General features: G+C 38.6%; 1 protein-coding gene and 1 long non-coding RNA gene across 16 annotated transcripts in view; one reads left to right on the top strand and one right to left on the bottom strand.

Annotated features, from left to right (window-relative positions):
* MRTFB (myocardin related transcription factor B) overlaps positions 1-20,686 on the top strand; it is a 74,082-nt gene that overhangs the window by 7,978 nt on the left and 45,418 nt on the right. For 7 of the 15 annotated variants that reach the window (XM_042827792.1, XM_042827803.1, XM_042827807.1 and 4 more), the window contains exons 3-5: positions 2,559-2,678; positions 3,830-4,136; positions 9,177-9,342. In XM_042827792.1, the coding sequence (XP_042683726.1) occupies positions 9,189-9,342 (154 nt within the window). In that variant the 5' untranslated portion in view covers positions 2,559-2,678; positions 3,830-4,136; positions 9,177-9,188. Of the gene's footprint in view, positions 1-2,558; positions 2,679-3,829; positions 4,137-9,176; positions 9,343-18,595; positions 18,992-20,686 lie in introns of those variants that run through there. The other 8 variants (XM_042827800.1, XM_042827799.1, XM_042827802.1 and 5 more) reach the window with 5 other exon arrangements.
* The window catches only part of LOC122165112, a 57,726-nt gene continuing 44,443 nt past the window's right edge, over positions 7,404-20,686 (bottom strand). The window contains exon 3 of the long non-coding RNA XR_006170395.1: positions 7,404-7,451. This is a non-coding gene — a long non-coding RNA (uncharacterized LOC122165112). The remainder of the gene's footprint in view (positions 7,452-20,686) is intronic.

The raw sequence follows: 20,686 nt of genomic DNA, 5'->3' as shown, positions 1-20,686 counted from the left end.
AACGGGGATGGATAAAGCACCGTACAATACATACATTCTTTTTTTACAGTATACAGTATAGTGCAGGGTCTGGGATTTTTTTGGTATGTTTTTGCAAAAATACCTTTTAATGGAATTCAAAAGTATGTCTTTGAGGAAGGAGAGGCATTAGATTTTTCAGCTTTTTTTTTGCTGATTTTTCAATGATGAAGCACTTGGTGTGTTTTGGTGTTGGTGAATTACTTCAGCCAGTGTTCAGAAACACTCTGATGAATGAACTTCAGTGACTGTTAGATGACAGAAATGTCTGAGCGATCGGAAGGAATACTAAAGTAATTACATTTTTATTGTGCTGTTGAAGAACAAAATGTCTAATATATACAGATGAAATTTAAATTACTATGTGGGAGAGAAATTACAGCTTGAAATGTTTTCAGACTTAGGAGTTTGTAAGCTGTGTTACGCTAGTTCTGATGTGTTTTTGAAATGCTCAAGAGCTTTTTTTGCATTATGCAGAAGGATATTAGAAAATGATATTTGAAATGTTTCAGCCTGTGCTGTGAGGGTTTTTCTGGCTGTCCCAGCAGTTCAGACAAGGTCACAGTAAACCAGAAGTAGGATGGTGGAAATCATCTGACCGAGCAGTGACTGTCAGTCAGCACAGCTGCCGATGGTGGTTCTAACACAAGCGACCTGTGTCTGGTGACTGCTGTCAGACCTACCTGGTCAATAGCTGGAGTTTGAATTACTTTAACATTTGAAGTAGATGTTCCAGCTGTGTCAAACAGCTCTTACTAAGGGTTATCCCTTTAGTTTCTTAAGAATAAGGCAGTGTTGCACTTCCTATGTTAAAATCCATTAGCAGTATATTCCTTGTAATTTAGAAATACTGTCTTCTTTACTGTGAAGAGCAGTTTACAGACTATCATTTACTCACATCATATGAGTTACATTAATTCCTGAGGTTGTTACTTTCACTGTAAGTTTATAAATATTTTCCATAAGATCTCTGAAAATGATCAGTCTTCACTGCATGAATGAAATAATTTGTTGCAGTCAGGCTTTCTCCATTTTCGGACTGCACCTAGGTGCAGTCTTTGAATACGAGAGGCTTTTTTCTCTGTATTTATTGACTTTCTGTTGAGCAGGTCTTCAGTTTGTAAGTATTTCTGAAGGCTGTTACATTTCTTCCCGTATCAGCTTATTCTGCCAGTTGTGAGTAAGGGGAGGACTCTTCTGTTTCATTTAATATGGAGGGACATGAGAATGGTGATCGTTTTACAAGGTGAAGGTTTAGTGACATTTTTCATTTGAAATTGCAGTTAGAGATAATACTAAAATATAGCAGTCTTACAGATGCTAAAGCTGTTAAGTTTAGCAATCGATGCCGAACTACAGCGAACAGTTCTATACTTGGTCTCTCCTATTTATTTTTTGTCAAGCAGATTTGTAGAGAACGAAATATTGAAACATACAATAGTTTTAACAGATAAAACTTCTTTGAAAGTGGCTTCAGGCAACATAAACTTTCCTGACCTAAAGTTTCTGCACTATTGGACTTCAGCTAATTTCAGTATGGAAAATGGAATTCCAGTTCATGTTAGTCTTGGAGTTCATGAGAAATTGTGAGGGCATGGACTGTGGATTACAGCACTGAACTGTTCAGAACGTCGGAGTCTTCAGGCACCCTACTAATAACATACTTCTGGTTATTTTAGAGTATGGATGTTGATCTGGGGGTTAAGTTGGATCTACTTATTATCTTTGTTGTGTACTCATAAAAAAGCAATAAGTGAAATCCCTTCCTGAGCTCTTGCTTTGTTAGCTGGGGTGCTGGTGAGCATCTTAGAAACATTCTTGATCTGACAAGTAAAAAGATTTTCTTTGCAAAGAGTATTGTTTTATTTTTGAAGCCAAAATGTTCTGTTTGCAATATATATCTTCACGCTTAATTTCCAGTGTTCAGGAAGTTGGGGATATGTGAGAGCTTTTTGTTCTGCTGTTTATTTTATATCTTAAGCTTAAACATTTGGATGTAAGCATTCTCTTATTGTGCATTGTTACTGTATCTGTGAAAAAAAGTGTAACAGTTCTTGGGAAGAGGCTTTGGGGTGTAAATCTATTATGGATGGTATCATTGCATTCACATTCTGACCTTTTGTCACTACTGTATAAAAAGGCAGGTCACTGCATACTGCATGGGGTGTGAGCAGTACAACTACCATTCAAACACTCACTGTTTGGCTCACTGTTACCAAATATAACACCGTACTGTTAGCTTCTGGGTCAGGTGACATAATTTGCTCTTTGACTCTGCTGTATCAGATGCAACTTGGAGAAGGAGTGAAGACTGAGGTGGAAAGAGATTCTCTTTCTGAAGCCATGAACCTAAATGATGAAACCTGGGTGCTCTTTTCCTTTAAGTGGCTTTTTAAAGTTTGCAGTGGACTTGGTAAAGCCCTCGTTAATACTTCTAAGCCAATCAAAGTCATATTTGTCCAGTTCCAATAGCAGCTTTGGCTTAACTGGAGTAAGTAGTATGAGAACTATATTGACTGTAGAATTCATTTTGACTCTAGGATAATGATGAGCACAGCAGAGAATAATTCAGTGAAAGTGCCGAAATTTTGTGCCACTGCCTCTTTCAGTTGAGAAAGATTGGCATTCATATCCACACAGCCTGCATGCGATGAATCCAGGTACGTGGTGTACGGAGCTGTGGGTAACCAGAGCAACAGGGAAGTCTTCCAAATCGTCCAGTTGTAGATCGTCAGGCGGTTTGGTCTCATTAAGACGGCAGCACTATGAACATCATCTTAAAACTTCCACCACCTGCTTTAGTGATCTTTGGTGGTACTTCTGTTGTTACATCGGGCACCGTAAACAGAATTGTTATAAAATAGATGAAACGTTGAACGTTGAAATGTTAATCTAGGTCTCTATTTTATTTCTAGTTAAAAGAAACAACATAGAGAAGATTAAACATTTCTATGAACTTTGCAAAGCAAAACCAGTCATTTGGGACACGTATATCTTCTGCCATGCTTTTTGCTGGGATTATAGAGTGTTAAATGAGAGAACAGAAAGGAGAATTTTAGATGTTAGCATAAATCATATGAAGAAAGTATGATTAATAGCTGCTGCTTAGGATTTTCAGAGCAGTGAATTTTTAATTTATGCATTATCACTTCCTGAATTTTTCTTTTGTTCCACTAATGGGTTAAACTGTACAAGTTCTAGTTTCAGAAATTAAGAACAAGTTGCCTGTTGCTGTGGGAGCTAATTGAGCGCACTGTTTGCGTTGTTCATATCTGAACGTAGCTCTGCTGGCACAAGTTAGCAGGCAATAAAAGCCCTGTGAAAAAGAATTTCTAAGCTGTCTTGAGGTTATGAACAGGGACTACTTCACCGGGTACCATCTGCCTGTGTGTGCTGAGCTGCAGTTCAGACATACTCATCCTGATATTTGCAAGGTACCTTAAATTGAAGTTGCTAGTAAGCCTTAATTGTGCTACATTATTTTGAATTCATACCTAATTAGTATTTAATTTATTACTGAACATGAATAGTAATTGAATTTTGTCCTGTAATAGCTAACTGTATTTTTTAGAAGGTTACATCTTTGACACCCCACATACAATGTTTTGTTAACCCTGTTAATGGTGTCTAGAAATAAAGAGAAGCAAAGTGTTTCTTTTTCAAGACATTTCATTTTACAGAAATCATTCTGTAACGTTCAGTTATGCTCATGAAGGAAGGTAGAAAGTAGCATGTTTTACAGGAAACAGTCCTGCAGTTCCTTCCTCTTTGACCTGAATCCTAATGCTTTCCTTGCTTTGTTCTGTTCAAGGGCTTGGTTTACAGCCACTGAAATAAACAGAATAGCACCTGCAGCTTAGTCATGAATGTGAACATCTTGAAGTAGCAAAGGAAACAAATGAGATCATGGAGAAGTTGTGCCTTTTCTGAAATGCCTTGGGTGTTCTACCAATACTCATTTTTAAAACTGAGCAACATTGCAGCTATTGAAGAAGCCTGAACGTGTTAAAGATCATGGACGAAGTTATTGGTAAAATTTAATTTCTGAACTGTCAGAGCTCCTATTAAAAAGCTTCTAAGATACGACGGCACTAAAATATCTAGCAGTTCTATGATGTGTTAGTATTATTAACTGTTTAACCTTGACTCTGGACTTAAGCTATCGAGTGCCTTAATAATACCAAAATGAACATTTATGCTTTGATTTGTTTAGGCGGTCAACTTCAACACCATTTATGTTTCCCTGCTATAGGAAATCATGGACACAAGTGGCTCTAAAGCATTGCATGCTGCTACTTCAGCACATTATCCCAGATAAAAATCATTAGTGCTCACTGATCAAACTGAAGTGATGTTTGAAAGTGTACCTGACCTCTGAAAGCTTATTACTGTTCCAGAGATCATTGCCCTCACTGCAGGTTTTTGAGGCACTGACAGGGAGATCCAAGAGCTTTGTGCACAGGACTTGCATAGGCTGGTTGGCTCACCTGCTGGATGTGGTGCTTGAGCTATATTAAGAGCATCTTCTGTAGTGTTTTCTGACACATTACATAATAAACAAATAAACAAATAAAATCTGCAATTCTAGTATTCTTTCCATTGATGATTCTGGTGTTTTACAAACTGATAGTTATATCATTCAAATTTCCTGAGTTTTACAAGTTGAGAAACTGAAACCTATGTGATTTGCCACCATGATACTGTAATAAATTATGTACTGTAGCATCCCTGATGTCTAATCTGGTGTGACAAGAATTTCATATGACAGTATAGTGAAACTATGGTAAGATCAGCCATTTGACTTGGCCTGTGTGAACACAGGTGATTCTGGAGGTTTTTGTCCAGCAGATTTTGTACGTATCAAACTGGTTAACTGCCTAAGTATGCTACCAATTTCACTGGTTATGCTGAATAGAATACCAGCTCTGTGTCCCAAGTGGCAGAGAGGTATGCATTTTCCCCTTTCTGAGGTTTTCCTAAGGAAATATCTCTTAGAGATAAAAATGATTTTTAAAAAAAGAAGCATTTGTCTTCAGCAGTTAAGAAAGATAGCAACCACCTACAATCTGTGAGGACACTTACATAAGAGTCATTTACTGCACATTAGTTCTTTCCCAGTACTGGCATACTGCTTCTGAGTAGTTGTCAGACAAATATGAACTGATGCCTTGCTTGCAGCGTTGGTTCGTGTTTTGATAATCTGCTCTGAAGGTTAAGTAGGAAAATAATTTTGTTCTATGATTCATTTTATTACTCTTACCTGTTTTGCCTGATTGCGTGTAAAAAAAACCCTCCAAACTTGAAATCCTTTTCAGCAGTTGCAGAGGAGTGGTTTTATTTTAATTACTCCAAATAAAATGGTATTGTATTTAAAAAAACTTTGTAAGTAGGAAGGTTCTTCATACATAAGGGAATGCCAGTTCATACATCTTCCTAACCTGCAGGTGTGTCTGTTTGAAGGAGTGCTAACCTCTGAAGAAATAACCGTTGTTTGTCAAATTAGCTCTGTATAAAATTATGCTTTCTCAGATGACACAGAATTATGTAGAATATTTTCACTTAGAGTAGTAAGATTTCCATTTAACAATATGGATGTTTTAGTGGAGTATTTTTACTCTACATATTTCTTCATATTTGTGTTTGAGTTACATGTCATTAATACGCTTCTGTACTTTGGCCTGCTTAAAATCAAGGGCCACATAGGTAACGGTCAGCAGCTGTAAATGCAGATGGCAAATATGAAGTAATTCTTTGTAATTCTTTAGGACTGAGTAGGTTTTAAAGGGATGAGAAAGGGGAAGCAAATGTGTTTTCTTTAACTGTAATTAAATAGTGCTACAATTGTACTATGGCACACAGAATTCTAAATCAGATCACAGTTTCTCACATTTACACATGATGACTGAATAAAGTATTCAGTGTACAGTGTTTGATTTCAAAGTAAGCGAATGTTTTCTCCTATTATTTGTATTTCAACTGCTGCTCACCAGTCGATTGTATTACAAGTGCTGGAATGTATTTTGGCTTTTGAAAACTGAAGGTAGATGAGAGATGTCCTGCATAACTGATCTGGTTTCACAGTGCAGTAAGTGTTGTTGGCCATAACTTCCAGCTGATGCCAAACAAGTTGTATGCATCTCCTCTAGCAGCTAAAATGAGCGTGCTGGAAACCAGTGGTGGTTTATCACCTCATAGGTAAATCAGTGTACAAAAGGCATTGGTAACATAGCTATCTCTTCCTAGTTCTCTTAAGTTTGATAATTGCTTTGTCAGTCAGTAAGGAAAGCCCTACTGCCTAAGACAAATTGTTAATTTTGTGAAGGTTGCGTTTAGATGTTTTTCTTTTTAGAAAGTTGAACAGCTGATTTTGCCTAAGGTTTTAGTGGAACAAGAATGAAGTGTTAGATGCATTGCTTGTATCTTATTGCAAGTCTGCAATTTTTGCTGTAGTTTCAATGTTCTGTTCACTGATTCAGCAGGCACAGATTTTGATGATGTAGGTCATGGATTTTTTTGTATTGATACATCAGACAACTAGGATTAGATGATCCTTTGGGAAAATGGCTGGATGCCTAGCAGCCAATAGGTAAAATGTCTTCCAGCATCCTTTCAGCAGATGATTGAAAGAGGACCTTCTGCATGCAGTAGCTGTGTGTAACAACCTTACCCAGTTCCGTCAGCCTTCGCAGACAGCTTCTTGAGGAAATAGCAGGAATAACTTTCTGGCATCCACTGTGGTGCTTCAGTGTACACTTACCTTGAATGCCGCAGCCTGTTCCCAGTTTTCTTCACAGAGTCCCACTGCTGTGAAGCTCTATGAACAAATAAGTGGATGTCACTGTAAATTCATTTATTTATTTATGAACACATTTATTTTTAGTGGTTAAAATGGCGTACAATTCTTGCAAAGGTTTCTCAAAAAAAAATTAAGACAAATAATTTGTTTTGCTGGGAATTGGAAACTTTCAGATTAGGGTTAGAGCTCTGAACTTTGTTTTAGAGGATTCCTGATAACCTAGCCAATTTGGAGACTGTGTGAAAGCATCGTAACAACTGGGATTTCAGATCTATGGAGAGCAGTACTGCCCTGCGTTACAGCAGAGCTGCAGGACAGAACAGTCACAGGTAGCAGCAGCATGGGACGTTGTTTTTGAAGAGAGGGGATGCCGGGTTTCTGTTGACTTTCAGAACTTAGTGAGATGAGTTGCTAAGCAGCAGGTAGCTGCTCTGAAATGGGAGCTGGGCTGGATGACCTCCACGAGGTCCCTCTGAGTTCAGTTTAGTCAGATTCAAGCTGTTTTTTTGTGTGAGAAATCGTTCTGGTTTGAGTTGCTATGCAGTGCTATGAGTGATGTCATTTAATGTGATTTATAATCGGTACTTGCCTTTCTCTTGGTTGAAGATGGACAGCTGAGCCACATTTACACACAGTTCTGAAACCAAGATGAACAAATAGACAGTGAATTGATTTGCCTCAGTGTTTTAGGACTGGTAAAATTTAAATTGATCTAAATTAAAGCAAGGTATTTTGTTACCTCTCGTGGAAAACAGTTTAGTCAAAAGATAACATGCAGCTTAATAAATGTGAAACCTTTCATACATGAGAGTGTTTCTGTTAATTTTTATATGGAGTTAAGTTTGTGAGCACAGCTGATGTGGTTGTGGATCTCTTTGAAAAGTGATTCCAAGGTGTAACTCACAGCCAGTAAACTGGGGATAAAATGCTGTGATTACAAGCAGATAAGCAACTAAATTTTCACTTAAATTCTGCTCTGAAAAGAATTGCATGGTTAGTAATGAACTTAATTTGTGTGGGTGAGTGGGAGTTTGAGCAGAGCGTAATGTCAGTAAAACAAATGAGAGCTACGTAAATTGTGCTTCTAGAAGCTAAGAACAAAGAAAAAAATTGTGTAACACTGAGTTAATGTGTCTTAATTTAATGTGAAAGCACCAATTGGTAACTATGGAAAATAACAAAAAATATGCACTTAACCATCATAATTGTTCTACTGAAATATCAATCAAGCAGCTCTGGCTTACGTTTCTTACTTTTAAATTGGTGCTTTCAACAACATGATTCTTCTATCCCTTTCTATAGTGTAGGCCATTCTTTGATGGTCACTGAACATTTTTGTCATCTTCAATTTTTTGTAAATGTCAGGTAACACATGAGATGCTCTGGCTGTGGTCACTGAACCATGTTGTGTGCTGATGGTCACTAAATACACACTGCAGCATGGAAGCATTTATATTAAGCATACCAAAAGTCTGAACTTTAAATATGGGCAAGAGCAGTGTTTCCTAAGGAAGAATGATTAAAAATAAAGAAACAATTTAACAATGGGACATTATATTGTTTTATGGTTCTCCATGAATTGTTATTTCATATTGATCATGTTTCCAGGAATCTGAGGGTGAACTGTATTGAAGTCCATAGTGATTTTATTCAGGTTTCAGTGATAGAAGCTCTGTGAGCTTTGAAGAGCTTGTACCATGCTTCTGTATTCCTCACTGCAAACTAAGTACCACGTGAATGATAGACAGTAAAGAATGAATGGGGATGTTTGCTCCATTCTAGAGAGGACTTTCCAATGAGTGGCTAGTGTGAAACAGAATTAATTTGAAAAATTTCATGGCAACAAACTTTCCGTGTTAGAGATTAACTAATCCTTGTGTGGTTCTGTGGCAGTATCAAGTCCTGGATCAATACCAAAGTTGATTAATAATGCTGAGAAAAGTTTGCAGTGCTTCAAAAAAATTAAACGCTATTTGTATGTTGCCATACATTCATTCAGTATTTCCTAATAGAAGCTTCTGGAAAATAAAAATGAACATTTGACTGGTGACCCTGTGTCACGGGAGCTTGGGGACATCCATGTCAAGAACTAACAACGTAATTTTTCTGTCAGAGCCAGCAGGGAAACTCTGAACTGTTAAATTGCTTGTAAATACATTGCTTTAGTGCATTTTTCTTAAAGCTGTGCTGGTTGTGGAAAAGCATTAGATGATGTAAGTATAATTTTAAAGCTGAATCCTCTGTGTCGAGGAACCGACCAAAGCTGGCAGTGACACGTCTACATGATAGTTCTTTTTTCTTTCTTCATTAGTTTTATCAGCTTTTGTGTGATTAAAAGATCGCTTGCTTTCCCTCTCTCCAGAGGTTTAACACAATGGATCACGTGGGGACAGCGGATGCTGAGGACGACCCTGGATCCCTGCCACGTCTCGCCCCCAGCCCTCACAGCGAAGCAGTGGCACACGAGTTTAAGGAGCTGTCCCTGCAGCCCAGCCAGTGCTTGCCTCCTCTCAATGAGCGCAAGAATGGTGAGTGCAACAGGAGCTGTTCTCCCTTTGCTCTGTTGTTTTCCCTGGGAATAATGATCTTTGTTTGCTCTCTTCAAATAACATCGACTGTTCTCACTTGCCTTTCCCAAACCACGTTCTGTGGAGTTAAAGTGCCCATAGTGTTTGCTTGTCATGGAATGTGTCTGGAACAATTTCACCCATCGTGGCGGATGAGAGCCTGACCTTAAAACTCCAACTGGAATACTTTGCTGAGGCACATAGAATGGAGGCAGTATACTTATAAATAATTTGTAAGCAATAGATAATGTACAAAAGAAGTATTAATTACCTGTTCTTGAGAGGAGTTTTATTATTATCAGACTAAAAAAAGGAATAATTCAGAACAGATTTTTCTGCAAAAATAATACTGAGTTGAAGTTTCACATAGTATCCTAGAAAGTTTAATTCACCACATAGTTTATGGAAGAACAATGAAAGAAAATAAGATTTACATTTCAGAAGCCTTTCCAGTATCTCTCTGTTGTTGATGTTGGCATGGCAACTGAGAAAAAACGTGCTTCCACTGGTACAATAAGCATTGGGAAAAAATTTGAATCCAAATGTAGACTGCAAATCCAAATGTAAGACTGAATCCAAATGTAGGCTCATCTTTATTGGAAAGAAGGCAGGAACCTTTTGTTTGTGGTGTTTGTTTTCCCAGGCTAGTATCTTAAAATAATAAAGATTTGATTTTTTTAATATTAACTGTCAGTATTGGGAACATTGAAAGTATGTAAATGCAGTATTTGATTTTGAAGGGTTTCTTTAATGAGCATTGATAGCAGTAAGCTATTAATGAATTCAGTTGCAACGGCGTAAGCATTATTACATAAGAAGGCAGCGATCTGAATATCTCTGCTTTAAAGCAGAAAATATGATGTCCTCTTGCTAGGCTGTGTGTATCTCACGTAGCTAGGGATGTGTCCATGTCACAGCACTCAGTTTCACAAGCACAGCAAGGCTCTGTAATTTCACTCAGGAGGCACCAAGCCTCCCATGGTGCTTTGCTTGCACCCTCAGAACCATACTGAATTCCAAGCCAGAAAAACAAAATAATGGGAAAACGTGGCAGGGGAGAGACATAGGCTTAGCTTTTTTGGATATGGAATGAATACCACTTTGAACACTTGGGCTTGTGTTCTACAATTGCTTCCTTATTTTTGTCCATATATGTAGGTCCTGATATAGAAAATACTGTGTTTTCTGGTATATTAATAAACTATTTTAAACTAAGGGAACTGCAACTTATTTATTAGTACTTTGTCTCTATATCCTTAAGAATTTTGTAATGTAGAAAAAAGATATGTAACTTTTTGTCATGTAATATTTGATATTAAATGGATAATCTGTATGATTCAGGGATGTACTTTGAATCTGAAGTCAAACTTCACACATCTGAAGGCTGCTACCAACTTCATATTCATGAAATTAAACAGCAAAAATCCCTTCCGAGGTGGCCAACTTCTGAAGTTCTTTTTATAAGTAATCTTGCTGAGTATGTAAAGTGTGTATTTATCCTGCTCATGTAATGTCATTGTTCCATCATTGTTCTGCTTTTATGAATACAGAAAAATTGTCAAACAAGCAATGAAATAAGTTTTGATCCTAAACTTATCCACATTTGCTGTTTAGTACTTCATTTTTAGATCTTCTGTATCAGATGATTGTTTCTTTTCTCAGGCATCCCTCCTGTAACTCGAAAATACTCTTGTACTTTAATAAAGTAGGAAAATAATTTGTAGACAAGTTTTGTATTAACTTCAAATAGAAGCTGTTAGTTATTTATTTTCCAAGGAAATATCAGAAGCAAGAGATTCTAATGCTTAGGGGCTCTGGCTTCTTGGAATAGCAGATTTTCATAAATAAGGGAAAGAGGGGGGGAATTAATAATTTGCAAGATTGCCTTTCCTTCCTCTGTGCCAGTTCTCTACACCAGTTGGTTTATGAACAGTTACCCTTCATTATTTATCATAATTCCTCTTATTTAGTAAAACAACTTTGTAAGTATCAGGCCTCCCACAAAGGTTTTTATGTCCTCTATGAGGAAATTCAATTGTAGGAAGCTCACATAATGGGCCACGGCCTCACATCATTTAGGTTCTTTTATAAGACTAAGTCATTTTTTGTTTCCAAGGGAGTTTTTAGCAAAAAAAAAACAAACAAAAAAGAATAGCAAATAGAACTGCAGAAAAGATTGAGAGTTCATATTATTGGAGAACTGTTTTGAGGAATAAAATCTCGCAGACATGGTAAAGAAGCATTTGATGGACACCAATACCATTTTCTACTCTTTGCTATTTTTTTGCTATTTCTCATGTTAATCTAATGTCCTGCCACAGAGAATACTCTTCCAGTAGTACTTAAATAACTCCCAAGTGTCCTGAAGAGGAGCATCCCGTTATGTTTCCTGCTGTTACGGGAAAGAAAGAGCTGACTGCCTCTGACTTTACACTGACTGGCTGTTGTTCCTGGAAGCAGTGGCCATTCTGCGTTCCTGTTATTTTCCTGAAGCAACAAGAAGAGCTGTGGGCACTGTGATCTTGCAGAGCACCGAAGCTTTCGCTCGCCCATAATTCCAGGATTTAGTCATTTTGGTTAACGGGAAAATATGAGCCTCGTTTTTCTAGAAGTTGTGAAAGTCAAAGTTAAAAAGAGTACAAGTAAAATTTGAATTTGATTTATTGATATTGAAGAAGCTTTAAAAATCAGTATCTAACTTTTTAAAATTAGTATTCTAACTTTTACCAAGACTGGATTTCTTCTGGGGTATTTTAACAAGTCAATATTTTACGAAGTCTAAGTATAAAAGGCTTCCATATACAAAAGTACAGTGGCATTTCATTGAAAAACATGAAATATTTAAGGATTTCTGTTGAATATTTTCATGCAGGAAGCATTATATTTCCTGTGAGCTTCAGTAGTGATTCTTTAAACTTTCTGTTTACTTCTATGAGACGCTTGGATGCAGTCCAGTAGAAGGCTGAATTATTTTAGTATTGTCTGCATAGCGTTCAGCTTTTATAAGTCAGGAGAGAAACTGCATTTCAAATTTGTTGTTAACAGGACAAGTGTGGAAGGCTCATGGTTTGGTTTTACGTGGAATTAATTCACAGCAGGGTAGGAGCAACGAATTTGCAGGCACATGGCAATAGCTGGAGATGTTATACTGAACTCCTTTTTTTTTTACGCTTCCCTTCCTTTGCCCCCAGAGATCTCAGTCATACAGCAGATCTGGCATAAGAGTTCAGGTGAGCGCTGCTCAGTATTCTTTGGTGCAAAGTATCATGGCACAAATTAACCTGCGCTGAAACTGGTGTTCTTTGAGTTGACAAAGGAACACTTAGATGTTCTGGAAACTCTGTTGAAGAGATTGTAACTTCCAGCTGAGGATCAGTGACAAGTAGTTTGAGGGAAACAGCATTTTAAGCTTCTCCACCTAATTACTAGGTGCAGGAGTTTACTCAGTGAATAAAGACTAAAAGGCAATTTATTTGAGGAGTGAGAGAAAGAGAAAAGCAACAAAATATTCTCTCCAATCTTATCCTGTCAAGAAAGTGTGAAACGGAAATACCAACCAGTTACCATTTCATAGTATAATTGCAGGGAAATTAATAGGAATTTTCAAATTGATTTGCAAGATTTAATGGTAGGGCTGAAATACTTCAGCTGAGTCATCTGTAAAGCAAACACTTCAGTTATTTGGGGTTAGAAATACAAACTGCAGAACAATACCTGAACTTGTGTGCAGTAACTTCTCAGTGTATCTATTTGTGTGTTGTAACAAAGAATCCTCTTTCTGGGACATCATCTGGTAGTCTTCTGGACTGTCCCAATTTTAAGGTTTCCCTTTTTCTTTTGACCAGCTGTTTTCAAGCTGACAGCCATGCACGGTACTGAATTATTAACAAAATGTCTTTGAGTTTCTCATTAGTCTGCATCTGCTTCTGGATAATTAGCAAATACATGCTCTGCATTGATTGTGTAAGCTAATTGCAATGACTTATCATGCCTTTGCTCTGGAGGCCAACTGTTGCTCAGCTTTCTAAAAGCAGCAAAAGCTACCTTTTCATTGGTTCTACTTTTCAAAGACAGTTCTGGTAGACTAACGGCAACCACTGGTGTATAGTCCAGGTCTGTCAGGTGAGCAGTTGGACTGCTCACACAAATAAGGATTGGGAAGCAGACTGTCATAGTCTTAAAGGCTCCTGAAGAATACTTGTTTGTGTACACTTCACCTGTACTTGAATCTGGAAAGCTTCTCTGTGTCAAGCTGCTGTATGCTTAGGCAGGATGGTGGCTGGGGGAGGAAAAATGTGACACAGATGAGTCTCTTGTTTGGGAGCGAGAGGAAGAAGGTTGATGACTAGGTGTTGTTTAGCTGGATGGCCGTGGAGGAAGAATGACAAAAGTAGTAGGCATCATGGCACAGCTCAAGTACTTGTCAGAACAATATGCTGCTCACACACTGTACCGCACTTTCACAAGCCTGTGTCTGAGAGCCAGGAGGTGGCAAAGAGAGGGAAGGACAGGCTGTCTGCTGCTGACAGCAGGAGGGTGGATGGGGATGATGCTATGTGCTGCCTTCCAACCTGCTATTTCAGAGCCAGAGGGTGGGAATGGATTGCACACGCAGATACCATCAAAAAAAAACAGTACTGCAAGAGCAGAGCTTTCTGCATGCTGCATTATTTTCCAGCACTGGTAAGCAAGCCATTTTAACTGTTAGAGATGGAGGATCTCACCAAGGTCACAAGCCATGCAGTCCTAGTTGTTTGAAGGTATCCATAGAGGGAGAAGTTCCTTGCTTCTGCATTTTACAGTGCCAGCAGTTCTGGCCCATTTCACCTGGTTCCGTGACTATGCCAGGGTGGAGGGACTTGTGCCCTGGGAAAGGAGGGTAGGGAAAAGACAGGGAGATGGACCTAAAAAGAAAACAGCGGCAACGAGCTGAGGGGGAAAACTAATTTACCAAATATGATACCAGAATGTGAGATAGCACAATACAATACAGTGTAATTGGAATTGAGGCTAATGATTGAGGCTACTAGGTTTTGATGGACAGTAAGTTACTGTTGTGCATCCACAGGTGAGAGCTTGGTTACACTCCTGTAATAAAATGTGTGTGCAATTGGATGGATCCCATGCAGGCCATTGACTGTCCTTTACCACTCTGTAGGGCTGCTTCAGCAATTTGTTTCGGTTGTAAATCACATTGGATCATGTGTGCACATGCTCTGTCCTCTGCATTGCTCCTCAGTTTTGCCCCATGTTGCTAATTGACATCTGCTTCTCAGAGCAAGTAAGACTCAGAGAGAAAAAAGAGTTCTGGGACAATTAACATTTTTAAGTAGAAGACAAGAATGTAAAACCATATTAGAAGAAGTTAGTCCAAATAAATCAGTGCTGCATGAGAACAATGATATTCAGGAACCAAAGCTTTAAGGTATTCAAGGTTGGATGAGAATGACAGCTTCCTGTGGGACCACTACAGGACTTGGGGGCACGGTAATTACTATGAAGTTCCAAAAAAAAAAAATCCAAATGGTGGATGTTGAATACTGCTAGAGGGGATGCAGGCGGTACTCAGAACTGAATGAAGTCTACATCACACTTAACTTAATTATATGGTTTAGATGAACTTAATGCACCAAGGGTTTATGTTTTTTTTGACATCTAGAAGAGTCACATGTGTACTTCTTATCTTATACTTACCTTATACTTCCTACTCTTATCTTCCACTCCTTCATTATGTAGCACTGGTAACACATGTTCTTGACATAGCTTAATGACTTCTAAACAAATTCTTAATCCTCTGTGCACTTAACCGATTTTGAGCTGCAAATTTTATACTAAGGAATCAAGTGAAATTTCACATATTCTCTGTGTGTTCATCCACATCAATTTTTCCCACTTTTTTGAGATCTCTCTATTTTTTTTCTCTCCTAACAGTACTGAGTAGGTTACTGTCCATAGAATTAAGAATTTTCTTGAGACAGCTGGGAGAGAGAAAAGTAGAGGGAAGAGAGTAGTGGGAAGACTTGAGAACAGCAAATGGAAAACAGTTTGGATTGAAGTAAAAAACTGGAACAGAAAATGAAGTGTATTCTAAAAGATAGAGCTAGATAGAGTAATATACAAGTTGTATACGTACACACTAGGAGTGTATGTGTTTAGTACAGCATATAGGTGGTGTGTGCAGTGTGTTCTGTAGAAGTACACAGAAGCACAGCGTAAGGTAGAAGTGAAGACTGGCCGTCTGCAGAGCTTGTGGAATCCTGCGGCAGTGCCGAAAGCCCTGCTGGGCACAGTGCTGAGCTGCCTGCTCCGGCTGGCCCTGCTGGAGCACGGGCCTTGAACTAAAGGGTCTCAAGATGTCAGCTGTTCTGTGATTGGGCTCTTCTTTAGGTTTTAGTAGTCCGTGGAGCATGCAGTGTGAATATTCTACTAAATAATCCTTCCTAAGAACACACAGAATGTTGTAATTAAAACATAGCTGTTTGTGTTTATTTTTGTGTGTATGTTTTCAGAAATGGCATCAATAGAAAAAACAAATGTCTCTGTGACCCTAATAAAATTTGAATGTTATCTGTTTGGAGAGAGCAAAATGAGTAGGTGCTGATTTCCCAGTAAATCTGTCTTTGTCATTGGTAGTGCCAGTTCCCACAATCCTAACATTCCCAGGGCATCAGTCAGTGTCTACAAGGAACAATTTGCAAATGTTAAAGCATGTGAAAAGACGTACAGGCCAAAACTCAGAGCTCTCTAGGGACTGTGACCCCTCAGATGGAATATATTTTCACAGGCTACATGAAAGAATTCCAGCAGGGTCATTCCATTTGGTAAACTTCTAAACAAACGTTCTGTCATTTTAGTTTGATTTATAGATTTTCTTTTTAATTATCTGCTTATTGTGAAGAGATTAAGATGAGAGACGTGACCTTTGACGGACTCAATTTAAGGCATCTGGTATATATGAAGAAATTCTGATACAGGGATTGGCAATTGACTGATTACAGAAGATAGGGAAAGTATGTTTACTTTTAAAGAGATCTCCTGATCAAACTGCCTGACTCTGGCATCTTTTTTCCCGGAATTCCGTGTGGATAACTACATGCATAGCTAGAAATTAATGTTAATTTTAACTTCCAGTGTGTAATTATTATGAATTGCTAGAATTAAATCCTAGCTGCCTGTGTTATTCTTGAAATGTTAGTGTGTGGTACAGCTGCTACGAGTAGTGTCGTACAAAGAAAACTGGTGATGTACAGTAGTTACTATGTGAGCCCTTTGCAAATCACAGGTGGCATTCTCCTGGTGAATGCCTGAATATTGTCATTTAAAATGATATATTTGTGTGTGTATGTATGTATGTATGCAGTTGAATGCATATTTTTTGCTTATATACCTTTACATTTTTATTTCTTTAGTTATATATATATGGGTAAGGTAGAATGGTAGCATGTCTTTCAATTACGCTGTGAACAGTGCCAGTGTATGTTGTCTCCTGTTTGGCATTCACTGGGAGAAGAGAAGTAGGACCTGCAGACTTACAAATTTGAAATGACCTTGAAAAAGCTTGTCTTTTTTTTTATGGCAAGAGCAACTGAGGGAAGTGATGACCCTAATTTGGATTTTGGTTTTTGTTACCACAGTAGGGTAAGATATTAGCAGTATTACAAAAATTCTCAAATTTTTCATTTGACTTTTTGGAGAAAATAGAAGGAAACATTTGATGTTTTATGACCAAAAGAATGTGAAGACAAAAAGCTCAGTTAGAATCTTAAGGCTGTATTTAAGATGAGCCTAAATTCACCTCTGTTTGATGAATGTTGTATGTGTGCAAAGCAAAGAACTTACGCACTGGTATAAAAAAAAAAGTCTTGCTTTGTTTCTACCTAACAAAGCAGGATAAAAATCTGTTCTAAGTTGGAATTTTGTAAAAACAGAGAAACCCTCAGTTACAGCTCAAGTTAACACATTTTTTCAGAGAAGTATAACAGGTATTGTTCACATGAATATTTTAGTCTGTGTACTCAGAGCACCGTTTTACTGTTTGAAGAAGTCACTGCACAGATGAAGAACTGAGTTATCCTAAGACAGTGTGAAGAACCCAGAAATTTAGAAGTGTCCATAAATGCAGGTTGTGTCTTCCTGCGCCCGGCGGAGGTGAGGCTGCCAGGTGGGGCCACGGGATGGCGGGTTGAGGCGATGAGCCGCGGCGTGGCACGGAGTGATGGCAGCGTGCAGGGAGATCCTACGGGGCAAAGCCATGTTTCCCTCTTGCATAGTTCTAAAATTCTACAGCAGGCGTCTGTTGTTGCATGTAGACTTGTTCCTACCCGATGCCGTGAGAGCAAAACAGTTTTTCTGAGGGGAGATGTCCTTTATAATTTCAGGGTGAAGGATGTAAAATACCAGGGAGGGATGTGGAAAGTTTCTATAACGACAGGGGATTTAGGCCAAAGGGAAGGGAATGTGCACCTTCTGGAGTTAACTTCGATGTGCAGCAGCTACTTAAAATTGCATATAGCTTATTTCTTCGAAGTACAAAATATATGCAATAATCTTCTTTTGCCTTATGGCGTGTGGCAGATCATTTGAGGGGGATCCCTTTCCCCAAAACCTTCCTGATTGACACTGAAGCTGATGACTCACCTAAGATGAATGTAAAGTGCTGGAGAGAATGGCAGATCAGGAGCTGTGGGAGGAAACGCTTCTGAAACTGCTGTGGATAACAAGAATTGTAATTAATGCAAAAAGTAAAATAATAGAACGCTCATTTCTCAGATAATGACAACAAGGAGTAGAAGCTCTCCTGTACAGCAAGGAAACGCGTGGAAGCCATGAAATGCTCTTCTCACTTATTTCTGCTAGTTAAAGCCTCTGGAACAGGGCTGGGGCTGGGAATGTTCCTCGACATTTTTTTCAATTGCCAACAGGCAGCTCTGTTGCCTGATGAAAATTAGTAAGTAATGAATGTGCCAGTTGGGCAAAGACAAAGTATTGCTGCTGCCTGCAGCAGTGTGAGGAGCTGTGGGGGAAAGGGGTGGAAAGGGGAGAGTCCTCAGCGGTAGTTTGTCTTAGGTATCAGCAAATGCTGCTCCTTCAGCAACTGCTGGATTTATTTTTAACTGCTTGACTCATTCTTTGTCAGATGATTGACCGTCAAGCTGCATGCTGAAACGCGACTGTGCAGAAGAAGCAAGCAGAGCTAAAGGAGAAGGGGGAGGAGTGGTTTTCTGGGAAAAGAGGCGGGATTTGAGAGTTCGGCTTCACGGGCTCTGTGCTGTCATTTGAGTGAGTTACAGGCTCCAGAGCAGACTGAGCGTCTCACAGGTCAACGTAGACAGTGAAGGATGATGGCTGCTTTTGGCTGCAAAGAGATGTGACTGCTCATTTCTTAGGAGAAAGAAACTGAAGCAGTGTTCGGGACAGCAGTGCACTGCTTGGTGACAAATTAATATTTTTTTCCTGTGCTGGATGTTGCCAGTCTAAAGGATTCTCACCATGATCGATAGCTGCAAGAAGCAGCAACAGGGCTTTTCTGAGATTTTACCTGCTGGAGATGTTAAGCCACTGAAGGAGAAGGAATGCCTTGAGGTGAACAGCCAGAGAAGTCTCAAGGAAGGTCAGTCTCTTACTGATTGGGGGACAGAAAATTCAGAAGAACGGTGCATTCTCATTTCACAAGTATTTCTGGGGTCATACTGTATGTCGAGGAGTATCTTTGCACAACAAATTAGGTATTGTTTTCCCTCTAAAAGCTGAATTCAGAATTTAGTTGTTAAATAATGATCATCATAGCTTGACAGAAATTGTACCGTGAAGAAAAATGAGCGATCGCTCTCTTCAGAGTAATACGTAGTTCTGAATTCATGAAGAACTCTGAGATTTTCTGTAAATGTTGCACAAAACCCTCCAAAATGTCACTGAAATGAATATAATGAAATGGATATCATGAAATTTGACACTACTGATAACAAAAACCCACAGACTGTTAGTTCTGTATGTGCATTGCCACTGGTATTGCCAACACTGGTTTCCTCAGCTACTGTCTTTTTCTAGAATACCCTTCTTTTCCCCATTCTTGAATTAGATTACAGCCTGCTTTCCAGATGTCTGCTTTTGAAATTAATTCATATCTCCTTAAATGATTGTTATTACACTGTACATTAAATTAACACAACCCATAAGCATCGGTCTGTAAAATACGAATAGCTTGAGGATATTTGGAGCTTTATTTAAAGCTGACAAATGCTGCTATACGGAATTAATTTCAAGTAGTATTTGCTGGGCTGTGGCTATAGCACTGCTGAGGCATGGAAGCTGTCTCATTCCTTCTAGCAGGAGATATTCTTGTAGCTGGCCTGCATTAAGGGGGACTGGGAAGAGACCGCCTGAGGTCAGCTGGCAGCCCTGCAAGCGCACTGAGCTGGTGCATGATAACTTTCCAGGCACTTTGCAGTTCAAGACTCAGACTCAAACTTCATAATCCATCAGAAACAAGTTCTATTTTGTAGCAGACAGAGCTCCTTCCTCCCTTTTAGAGCACTCAGCCGTGGCTTTTGCTCCATGTATCATTGGGTTCTCTGGTGACACAGAGATTTCTTCTTAGTTCATATGACATGATTTATTTCTTCCTTTCCCCTTCCCACATGAGAAGCCTTTCTCAGAATTTAAATGCTGGCTTTGCTTTTGTGTTTAATTTGGATCTTAATAACATTTGAAATAGCAAAAAGATATAAAGTTTCTTACAGAATTCAGTAACTGGCAGTTTTTTTAAACAAGGGAGAAAAGCCACCGTGTTGCTAAGAAATAAGTTTGGGCTACAAAAAAATACTCATTTTTATATACCAAAGAGCTTATGGTTTGTTGTGTTTTTTTGTAATACTGCTTCTTTTCCTCCTGATGGAAAGACAGTGCTTGAAGAGAGAAGGCAAACAGTGGCTTCCTTCTCATAGTGTTTGCCTTGAGAACTCAAACAGTCCCACTCGAACCTGAGGGAATACAGGATTCCTTCTTCTAGCATTTCTTCTTTCTAAAGCTTAGCAAAACAAGCCATTTCTTTGTTATGTGTGTAGAACAAATTACTGAAAACATAGTAAATCTGTTATGCAGTGAAGACCTGCTATCTTCACCTTTTCAGTTTATAATATAAATATGTAGTTTAGGTATTTTTCAGATTTTCCCTTTCGTGTTCAGATACTTTTCAACACCATGTGTGAATGGTTAAAGCCAAAAAAAAATTAAAATTTGTTTAGCAATCCACAATGAAGTATGTAGAAATCTGTGTAATTCAGAAGGTGACATAGCCTTTGCTTCC

Source organism: Centrocercus urophasianus, unplaced genomic scaffold (assembly GCF_019232065.1).
Source record: "Centrocercus urophasianus isolate 14NV4802_14NV808 unplaced genomic scaffold, USGS_Curo_1.0 seq_29, whole genome shotgun sequence".
NCBI classification, from domain to species: domain Eukaryota; kingdom Metazoa; phylum Chordata; class Aves; order Galliformes; family Phasianidae; genus Centrocercus; species Centrocercus urophasianus.
Note: the sequence above shows the minus strand (reverse complement) of the source record. Positions and strands in the feature narration are given on the sequence as shown.